Source organism: Myxocyprinus asiaticus, chromosome 39, assembly GCF_019703515.2.
Source record: "Myxocyprinus asiaticus isolate MX2 ecotype Aquarium Trade chromosome 39, UBuf_Myxa_2, whole genome shotgun sequence".
Lineage (NCBI taxonomy): Eukaryota > Metazoa > Chordata > Actinopteri > Cypriniformes > Catostomidae > Myxocyprinus > Myxocyprinus asiaticus.
Window position 1 is genome coordinate 1,965,001 of NC_059382.1, and position 11,367 is coordinate 1,976,367.

The following is an 11,367-nucleotide window of genomic DNA, read 5'->3' on the forward strand; positions in this document are numbered from 1 at the left end:
TCCTTTGCTGTTGTTCTGGGATTGATTTGCACTTTTCGCACCAAACTACTTTCATCTCTAGAAGACAGAATGCATCTCCTTCCTGAGCGGTATGATGACTGTGTGGTCCCATGGTGTTTATACTTGTGTACTATTGTTTGTACAGATGAACGTGGTGCCTTCAGGCATTTGGAAATTGCTCCCAAGGATGAACCAGACATGTGGAGGTCTTGGCTGATTTCTTTAGATTTTTCCCTGATGTCAAGCAAAGAGGCACTAAGTTTGAAGGTAGGCCTTAAAATACATCCACAGGTACACCTCCAAATCAGTACACCTTCTTTCAGAAGCTAATTGGCTAATTGTCTAAAGGCTTGAAATAATCTTCTGGAATTTTCCAAGCTGCTTAAAGGCACAGTTAACTTAGTGTATGTAAACTTCTGACCCACTGGAATTGTGATATAGTCAATTAAAAGTGAAACAATCTGTCTGTAAACAATTGTTGGAAAAATTACTCATGTCATGCACAAAGTAGATGTCCTAAACGACTTGCTAAAACTATAGTTTGCTAATATTAAATCTGTGGAGTGGTTAAAAAATAAGTTTTAATGACTTCAACCTAAGTGTATGTAAACTTCTGACTTCAACTGTATATTTGAGTGGATATATAAATATATTTAGGTAGATTTACAGTATACAGTATATTTGCATAGATAAAGGGAAATATTTGGAATAGAAGTCATAATTTTAATGTGGATCTTCATTACGCCGATCAGAAGTGAAGTGTGGGACGCTCTTACTGGTTTTGACATCGAGGAAAGACACGAGGACTGTGAGGAGTCCAGCGACGGCCACCTGACTCATGAGCTGTCGGTCACTGTGATACGGGCAGAGAGTCAGTGTGCCTTTACCTAGATGAGTGAGACCCTGAAAAACACAACAACACAGTTTACAACAAACTCATCCAACACTCGCAGCTATGATCCAAAATGAACACTCGCCAAACCACAAATGTGGCCAGTAAACAAAATAACAGGCCACTGCAAAAAATACATTGTGTAAATCACAAAGTAGTGATGCCAACAAATTAAATCAAAGACATACAAATGGTCTAATACGTAAAAGATTCACTTTAGCTGGGAATCCAAAAGAGCCGCGCAGCCCACCTGTGCAAGTCGGACCATGAACAGGTTGTTTGGGTCTTTGGCGTGATACTGCGCCAGCTGTCTGAGCATGGCAGCCAAACGCGCGTTATTGGTGCCTGAGGGGGAAAAAAAAAATCGATAGAGTAACCATGACAACCGCAGCTCATTCTAACTGGCTGAGACACTGCGTGATGTCATCAGCGTGCAATTTGGTTTTTTACTGTAAAACTTGTCATGAAAAATATAAACGCTCACTCCGGCGCCCTCTAGTGGCTGTGTGAGCACTAACACAAGCAAATTAATAGGTGACTGACCGCTGCCCACCATGCCCATGGCAAAGATGGAGTTGTGGGACACCTCGGGGTCGGCGTCATGCGAGAACTTGCTGAGTGTGTCCAGAATGTTCAGCCTAGGGTTCGACACGGAGATCAGAGCGAGTGCTAATGGTACCGCCCTCCGTAACGTGGGCTCGCCGTAACGTAACTATAGGGAGAAAAGAGACAGAATGCAAAATATATATTAAGGATGTAGTTTAAGCACAACAGATATTTCAGATGTAGTTATTATGGTCAATAGGTGTCACAAACAACCTTTTGATGGTAACGAGTGAATGATTGCAACACATAAATCACAGAGAGCCGTTTCTTGTGTAAATTTGTAAATGGAAAAGTTAATCCAGCATTTTAAGCAGTTACATGTGCTCACCAGGTGACCAAATGTGCGTAAGGCCATTTCTGAGCCGATCTCTTCACCCATTGCGATGAGAGCAATACCTAACACCGCCACACCCTACAGGGGGCAGCAGAGAGCAGAATGAATCAGAACACTCGTTTACAAACAAACACTATTATTAAATTCTACAGAAACACACACAAACCTGGTGAGAGCCCATATCTGATGCCGCCTCCTTCTTGTCTTTGTCCTTTTTGTCTTTCTTGTCCTTATCTTCCTCTTTGTCCTTGTTATCGTAGTGCTCACTGCAGATGTGCAGCAACTGCTGCACCTTCAGCACGTTACCAGAACCTGAAAGAGACATGTCAAACATGTTTGTGTGTTTCTGTTTAAGGCAGTGCTCTTAAATGGAGTGCTTTACCTGCAGCCCGTGCGTGGGGTAGTTTATGACTAACCTGCATATGCGCAGATGTCCACCAGTGTGTTGGCAAAACTGCGGAATGGTTCAGGTACGACCTGCAGAGCTGCTAGCGTGGTTTCAATCGCCTCACCTTTACCTGCATTCACAAAAACACATGCATTAATCGTAATATTAGCTTAATTTGAGCTGCAACAGGTGGTTGTGTGACACCCTAACGACAGAGTCTTGAGCTCCCCGTCTTACCGAGGTGGTTTAGTCCGAGTCCGAGCGGCAGCCAGCGAGCGTAAGTGTCTTTAAGTTCCTGTTCACTCTTCTCCATGATGGTTTGAAGGATGGTGGAAGTGACATCACCGTTACAGGAACCCACGGCGATCATACCGCATGCCAGCGCTGTGACACCAGCAACCTGCAAACACACACACACGAATTAAACACAGAAACACAATGCAGCTAAAAGAGAGGAATCAGCTACAAACACACACGTACCTCCATGCTGGATTTTGAGTCTCCCATGACAGGAAGCATCAGAGAGAGAACATCCTCTCTGTTAGAGCCAGCGTATGCCAGACCCAACCTACACACACACACACACACACGGAGGCACGGGTCACGGTCGAGTTTAGAGGTAAAACTCCAAAAATACTCCAGGTTCCCACACTTTTAGACCAATTAATTTCCATAAGTTTTCTAGGATAAAGTAAAGTGATTTTTATAAAGATTTAGATTAAGAGCAACTTCTTGTTGATATGGCTGTTCAATTAAAATTAAAAATTCATATAGTCATTGATATTAAGATAAAAGAGCACATTCAAATGCTAAAACTGTGCATTTGATTTTTTGACATGTGCCAAGCACTGACGATGACTTTATGTGCTTTTTGGAGCTTCAAAGTTCTGGTCACCATTCACTTGCATTGTATGGACCTACAGAGCTGAGATATTCTTCTAAAAATCTTAATTTGTGTTCTGCTGAAGAAAGTCACACACATCTGGGATGGCATGAGGGTGAGTACATTTTCATTTTTGGGTGAACTATCCCTTTAATGCATTAGCTAAAGTATACAACCTTATGGTAAAGTGTAAATTAATTTCCATGACATTTCCAGGCCTAGAAATCACAATTTAAAACTCCTTCCATGATCTTGGGAAGCTTGATATTCATGTTTTTTTCATCATTTGTGTGTGTTGTCTTTAATTACCCAAAAATGGCTCCGATCCTCATGATGTTGCTGTTATGTAAGACGTAATCAGAGAGCAGTGCCAGCGCGGGATCACACTCGTTACGAACACCAGAGTTCACAATACCGCATGCCAACAGCGCCCCCGACTGGGAGAGGCACAAACAATATCAGTCATATGAAAAATATTTAGTGAGTGACATAAGGGTGTGTGTACTAATGGAAGTGAGTTTAGTTATTAAAGTGACAGTACCTTGATATAATCTTCAGATGAATAAAGATATTTATCGATCTGTGTCAAACCGCCGTCCACGTCCCACAGCAGAATCATTCCTAGAGATGCTGCAGCACTGAGCATGCCTCAAACACACACACACAAAACACATATCAGGATTGGATTATGGATATTATTGGATAATATATACATAGTCCCTGCCCATATGGTCTTGATTACACCAGCAGAAAAGTCATAAAAGTATTTAACACATTTTACAACATTTGTGAATCTTTCATCAAACATCCTCATAAAAGTGGATTTAAGAGTGCTGTTCTCACCGTGGTCCTTGTTCTTGTACAGCCACTTGTTTCCATCCTCTGTGAGCAGTTTGTCCTGACCGAACGCAGCATTAACGAAACCGTTCACGAACGAGGAGGCCAGATTCATGCGAGCCGAGTCCACCTGCGACCCGCTGCCACCAAACCCTGAGGGAGAAACAGAGTCGATAAAACACGCCAAAAACATGCCATCATACTCTACATGACACGTGAATGACGCTCTTACTGTTGTTCTCTAGGTGAGTTTTATAAATGTCATCTGGCACTTTCGGCTCCATGATATCAAGCTACAGAGGAAAGAACACAAATGTTAGAAGATCAAATATGCAAAAGCAACTTCATTATTTTTTTTTAAGTGTGTTTATTTCTAAAAGTGCATCATTTGATCCATGTACTCCAGTGCAGATAATTGGTAGTAGTGCGCTTGATAATTCTAGTCATATTTATGTGTGTGCACCTCTCTAGCGAGGGCCAGGAAGTTGCTGTTGAGCTGGACGTTGGACATGATCTCCGTCAGATCTTCGTAATCCTCCACGTCTTCATTGAGCTCCAGGAACATGCCGTGCCGACCCAACATGAATGCCATCTGCTTCTGAATGATACTGCAAACACACATGGACAAGTTTGAGATATATGTTTTAGGTAAGTATAGTTGAGCAATACAGGTGTACGCATCTCTATAATCAACACAAATTATTGAGAACAAATGAGACGTACACAAATGTGCAAGGGAAAGTTCACCCAAAAATTAAAATTCTCTCAACATTTACTCACTCTCATAATTTTCCAGGTGTGTAAGTCTTTCTTCAGCAGAACACATTTGAAGAAAATAGAAAAATATCTCAGCTCAGAAGGTCCTTAAAATGCAAGTGGATGGTGATCAGAGATTTTAAGCTACAAAAAGAACAGACAGTCAGCATAAACGTCATCCGTACAACTCTAGCAGTTAAATTAATGTCTTCTAAAGCGATACGATCACTTTTGGTGCAAAAAATTATAAATCATCGTTTCTGGTCAGCATTGGTATTCGCGTGTGACATATTTGCATCAGCATGTTCTCTCATCAATGCATATAATGCTGCTGACCGGAAATGATGATTTATAATTAAGAAGTACTTAAATATTGATCTTTTTCACACCAAATGCAATCGTGACACTTTAGAAGACATTAATTTAACCGCTGGAGTCGTATGGATGACGTTTACGCTAACTGTCTGTGATTTTTGGAGCTTAAAAACTCTGATCACCATCCACTTGCATTTTAAGGACCTTCTGAGCTGAGATATTTTTCTATTTTTCTTTAAATGTGTTCTGGTAAAGAAAGAAAGTCTTACACACCTGAGATATCATGAGGGTGCGTAAATGATGAGAGAATTTCCATTTTTGGGTGAACTATCCCTTTAATGAACGCTCATGTTATAGACAACCGAAAATGTGGATTATCAGTTGGCAAGGCTCTCTGGCTAATTTCACATGCAGCTTAAAAATACACATATAGAAGTATAATAATGACAAATGTCTTTGGGAAAACAAAAGCATGCTGAATTGCTCCAAGTGGAAAATTAACACATTGCATTAACAGTTCTTGCATTTTTGGGGGATGCAATTCCATATGGTTGTATATTTAAGCTGTGAATATTTCAATTGAAAACATTTCACACAAAATTGTATCATTAAAAATTAAATAAATATTCACCCTCCAAAATTCAGTTCTAAAAAAAATCTTTTTTTTTATTTGTATCTTTATTGCTCAACATAATATTCAGTACATTATTTTCCCTTTGCAAATTCGTCTCTGAAATTTCAGTGGTTCAAATTCTGTTGGAAATTCAATCTTGTACATCCTGGCATTGCAGGAAAAGCAGTAGAGTGCCGATGCACAATCTTCACTTGCTGCTACTAGGCTTCACCATTAGGTGATAATATATACGCTAGATTGACTACACTGATCACATTTCAGTGAAAATTTCTAATTTAGTTTATCTGCCCCCTTGACAGCCTAATGTGTGTGTGTCGTACATGTCCTTGCAGGAAATAAAGATGTTCTCCACCAGCTCCACGTCGTTGAGCATCAAAGCGAGTCGGAGGGCTTCTGGGTAGCGGTTAAACTTGCGGAAGATGTTTAGAGCACATTTCAGCAGAGCCGTGTTCTCTGGCTCGGGAACATAACTCACACAACTACAGAGAAAGAGACACACACTGGATCAGAGCATCAGGAAACTCAAAGACGTCTCTTCAGAGGGATTGTGGGTAGTTGTATATCTCACCTAGTCAGATACAGGCAGACTTTAGCGTAGGCGTTTTCATCGATGTATGTCTCTAGCATGTCAAGTCTCTCGATCTCCATCAGCAGGTCACACGCCTCGTGCTCGGCATTATGGGCCATGTTATATGGAACGATTTCTTTAACAAGCTTCAGAAGAGCTTCCTGTTGAGTTTTATCACCCTCCTCGATCTCCTGCCACTCCTTAGCGACTTCTCCTGCCAGATGTCTGAAACACACACATCACCGATAGTTTAGTTTCAGCCTCAGATGGCATAAATGTCAATTGAATCCTGATCTGATGAATAAAGAAACTAATACTGATGCTAACTGGACATAACTGCACAGAGGAGAGTCATTTTAACAATAGAACATTGTTAAAGGGATAGTTCACCCAAAAATTTAAATTCTCTCATCATTTACTCACCCTCATGCCATCCCAGATGTGTATGACTTTCTTCATCAGAACACAAAAAATTATTTTTAGAAGAATATTTCAGCTCTGTAGGTCCATACAATGCAAGTGAATGGTGACCAGAACTTTGAAGCACCAAAAAGCTCATAAAGGCAGCATAAAAGTAATCCATAAGACTCTAATGGTTTAATCCATGTCTTCAGAAGTGATATAATAGGTGTGGGTGAGAAACAGATCAATATTTAAGTCTTTTTTTTTTATTTTTTTTTTTACTGTAAATCTCCACATTCACAAGCCCAGACCAGTAGGTGGCGATATGCACAAAGAATGCAAATAGCCAAAAAACAAAAGAAGAATGTGAAAGTGGAGATTTATAATAAAAAAAGACTTAAATATTGATCTGTTTCTCACTCACACCTATCATATCACTTCTGAAGACATGGATTTTTTTTACAAATTTTATTTTCTCCCCAATTTAGAATGTCCAGTTCCCAATGCGCTCTAAGTCCTCGTGGTGGCGTAGTGACTCGCCTCAATCCGGGTGGCGGAGGACAAACCTCAGTTGCCTCTGCATCCGAGACAGTCAATCCGTGCATCTTATCACGTGGCTTGAGTGCGTTACCGCGGAGACATAGCAAGTGTGGAGGCTTCACGCTATTCTCCACGCACCCCACCGAGAGCGAGAACCACATTATAGCGACCACGAGGAGGTTACCCCATGTGACTCTACCCACCCTAGCAACCGGGCCAACTGGTTGCTTAGTAAGCCTGACTGGAGTCACTCAGCACGCCCTGGATTCGAACTCGTGACTCCAGTTGTGGTAGTCAGCGTCTTTACTCACTGAGCTACCCAGGCCCCCCCGAAGTCATGGATTAAACCACTTGAGTCATATGGATTACTTTTATGCTGCCTTTATGTGCTTTTCGGAGCTTCAAAGTTCTGGTCACCATTCACTTGCATTGTATGGACCTACAGAGCTGAAATATTCTACTAAAAATCTTCATTTGTGTTCTCCAGAAGAAAGAAAGTCACACATCTGGGATGGCATGAAGGTGAGTAAATGATGAGAGAATTTTCATTTTTGGGTGAACTATCCCTTTAAGTGTTTGTGATGGTTGTATACCTGACGTATTCGTGGCCCCATGACGCGAGCTCTTCCTGTGAGCCCAGTAGACGATATTTCAAACACTCTCGCTCGGTGCTCATCGTCATGGCGAGCACCGACACCACATCAGCGCAGAAGTGCTGCGACAAAGAGAGACAGATACTATTCACACTGTACACAAACATATGCTCATTGCTTTATAGGATTAACATATAAATAAGATTCAACACTTTTAAACAGACACAACTAATGCAGGCAGACATACACACACCTTGTTCTCTCCTGGTGCCATGTTCTGGTAGATCTCTTTGAGTTTGGCATAATGAGGTCGGAGGAACTTGAGTGGTTTGGGCACAGACGTCATGGAGGTCGTGGATGAGCGAATCTGACGGCGCAGTTCTTCCAGAGCCGGGCGGTACAGAGACGTGTCCTTCTCCTGAGAGACAGAAAGAATAAAAACGAGTGTGACAGCAGCCTGATATCTGACATTACAATATATAACACCGCCATTAAATTCAACAAGAAATCACATTCATGTAATACATCACATTTTAGAGTGAAATGGAATATTTCAGCAGGACTTGATCCATGAGGATTTGATTGGATTGTGAAATGTGGATGATGACATTATTGGCTGATATTATTTTTCTCAGCCCATGTGACCATGATTACATCATCAGAAAAGATCAGAGGTGGAGAGAGTTACATTTGGATGAATAACATGCACTAATGAATTGCACACAATAACTCATTAATTCAATAAATAGTAGAGGTCAACCGATAACTAATGTGGAGGAAAAGGCCAATAGCTGATTAATCAGCTGATAGTTTTCAAAATCAATGAATTGAATGTTAAAAAAAAGATCCAAAATAAGTAAAATCCCAAAAGTGTTTGTTGTGCAACCAAAATCCCAATAATACTATACATATACGCATAACTCAGGGCTTTCAATTATACACAAGCCTGAAATACACCGGGGACTCTTATTTTGAAAATGGCTGTGCTTCCAGCTCACACAAACACACACAAGGGAAACAAAACATGCACTCTTACAATACAATCCTCTACAATGTATTACAATAGAATTACTGGGGGAAAAACATTGCCATATGGGCTAATAAATACTGTATAAGCAGTAATTCATCAATGGTAGATCATCAATCACTTGTCAGTTGCCATATGTGTTTTTTTATAACACTTCAGATTAATAATTGTGAATTAGTCCATTAATAGTGATGGAGACAGAGTTGTGGCTCTGTTACAAATATCTACATTTAAATATTTATCAAATTAAGCTTTTTGTAGCATATACTCAACAGATGATCGGTTTAGGCCAGAGATGAAAAAAAAAAAAAAAACGGATTAATCTGTAAAATGTATATATACTGGTTGACCTCAAGTAAATAAGGTCCATTATAATTTCCAGTTCTTTTTAAACAGCTACAACACAAACATGTCTGAATAAAAGATTACAGGCAATAAATATGCAATACAACAAAAACAAACTCACAGCGAGTCTTTCCACAAGCATCTCCAGCTCTTCCTGTAGCTGCTTGTCTTCTTCTGACTGCAAAAAACACAAGTCACATTGTATAATCATGTTTTTATACACTGAATAATAATTTAATATCACACACACACACACACACACACACCGTTTACTTAATGCCATCTCAATGAGGACTAGGGCTGAAACAATTACTCTACGTTATCGACAACACTGACAAAAATTTCCGTTGTCGAATAGTCGTTTGATGTCATTTAACGTCATTTAACGTAACATGAGATCTCATTAAACTCTAATGATGACGCGTGAGAGCAGCACCGCAGCTCACGCCTGATTGAGGAGAGGAAGAATTACACAAATCACAGTCCAGATGCACTTTAACTTTCCAAACAGCTTCAGGTGATGTAGATCGTAAAGTACGAGGGAATTATATGTCCCGATCTAAGGGGGAGAGATTGAAACTGCACCCGTCTGATGCACACTGTCACGGGACGTTCATCCCTTGAGCGCACACGCTTAATGCAGCTAGACTATAACGTGATGACTCGTGACTTATTGAATCATAATATATGTGTCACTGTGTTTCTTATCGTGAAGAAAATCGGCAATACGCAGCTTTATTTTGTCTTTACTTTAGTGAAAAAATACACTTATATACAAAATACACTTATATATAAGATGCATTCTCTTAAAGCAAGTCTAAATATTTTATATGTTGCTTATCAAGTAAATGTATCTTGTTTTAAGGATTTTTAGACAATTTTAAATGGAAAATGACAAAAACACTTGATAACAATAGGATTTATTGCAGTGAATTTCTTTACTAAATTAAACTTAAAAGTATTTTTCCCCTGTAATTCAGTGAATGTCATTTAGAGGTATTTTTAAAAGATGATTTTGTCCTCTTTATTGTTAGTAAGCACATTTAATGCAACCTTTTAAGTCGGGGCACAAGCTGAATAATCGGTTAAGCGCTAACGATTAATCGTTGCAATAATCGCCAAATAGTCGAACAATCGATAGATTAATCGATTATCAAAATAATCGTTAGTTGCAGCCCTAATCTAGTCATTAAATCTTATAAGTATTATCTCGTCTGAGGTCAATAAAGCACATCTATTTATCTATACGTAGATTCACTTATAGAATAAAACTCTTGTTTATAACATATTTATAGGTGAATACAAGCACATATATTCATGAAGTACCTGCAGTTCTGTTCAATTAAGCTATTGCTATTATTATTAATGTCTTTCCAGCTCAGATATGATATTTTAAAATGTGTTGTGATCATTCTGATTGATAATATTGGATAAATCATGAATAAATAGTGAATACTCATATATGTATTTGACTGATTGTGAGTGTTTGGCCTGTAGAGTGACTCAGGCGGATTCAAACTGTGTCTGTAAAGTGTGCTTTTCTCTCTTTTACCAGCTCCTGCTCCTCTTTCTTCTCTTTCTCTTTGCCCGACTGTTGTTTGTCCTTCTCCTCCTTGATTTCGGTCAGTTTTTTCTCTTTTTTCGCGGTTTCCTCCATGATTTTCCTGCTGCTGTTCCTCCGAACGCGAGTCTACTCTGCTGATGCGGTTTCTTCTTCTGTGGCTGCTGCGTATGAGACAGCGCCGCTCTACTGCCACCTGTCGACCGCACTGAGTACTGCACTGTACTGCACCACACACCACTGACACCTGTCGACCGCATTGAATACTGCACTGTATATTAGATATTAATATTATTTAGTTAATATCTAAAGTTAATTTTTTTAACCAACATCAGTCCTGATCATAACTACCAAATATTCATTAATTTTCAGAATTTTAACCTTTTAAGTTGCAGTTTTTAAATATAATGCTACTGTTGTTTTTTATGAAACCCCCCCCCCCCCCCCCAAAAAACCAACACAAAAAATGAATTATTTTCCATATGCTAAATGCTAAAGGGATTTTTTTTTGGGGGGGGGGGGATTATCACAGTCTGGGATATGTCAATGATAAGCAACAACATTGATTTTGATGCATTATTATTTTTTGTGCAGTGTCAGATAAAAAAAACAAACAAACAAAAAAAAAAACTCACACTCAGGTCCTTATAGAACAAAAATGTCCACGTCAAACAACTGCCATAAAA

The 11,367-nt window shown here is 39.5% G+C and overlaps 1 protein-coding gene across 1 annotated transcript in view; it reads right to left on the reverse strand.

Moving 5' to 3' along the window:
* LOC127429923 (26S proteasome non-ATPase regulatory subunit 2) overlaps positions 1-10,839 on the reverse strand; it is a 14,045-nt gene extending 3,206 nt beyond the window's left edge. The window contains exons 1-19 of the mRNA XM_051679286.1: positions 10,673-10,839; positions 9,242-9,298; positions 8,002-8,166; positions 7,749-7,870; positions 6,214-6,438; positions 5,966-6,124; positions 4,404-4,548; positions 4,173-4,233; positions 3,947-4,093; positions 3,645-3,751; positions 3,413-3,540; positions 2,701-2,788; positions 2,458-2,620; positions 2,249-2,350; positions 1,999-2,144; positions 1,827-1,910; positions 1,436-1,604; positions 1,143-1,237; positions 777-903 (exon numbers count right to left, since the gene is read on the reverse strand). Of these exons, the coding sequence (XP_051535246.1) occupies positions 777-903; positions 1,143-1,237; positions 1,436-1,604; positions 1,827-1,910; positions 1,999-2,144; positions 2,249-2,350; positions 2,458-2,620; positions 2,701-2,788; positions 3,413-3,540; positions 3,645-3,751; positions 3,947-4,093; positions 4,173-4,233; positions 4,404-4,548; positions 5,966-6,124; positions 6,214-6,438; positions 7,749-7,870; positions 8,002-8,166; positions 9,242-9,298; positions 10,673-10,777 (2,395 nt within the window). The 5' untranslated portion in view covers positions 10,778-10,839. The remainder of the gene's footprint in view (positions 1-776; positions 904-1,142; positions 1,238-1,435; positions 1,605-1,826; positions 1,911-1,998; positions 2,145-2,248; positions 2,351-2,457; positions 2,621-2,700; positions 2,789-3,412; positions 3,541-3,644; positions 3,752-3,946; positions 4,094-4,172; positions 4,234-4,403; positions 4,549-5,965; positions 6,125-6,213; positions 6,439-7,748; positions 7,871-8,001; positions 8,167-9,241; positions 9,299-10,672) is intronic.
* Positions 10,840-11,367: the final 528 nt, after the last annotated feature.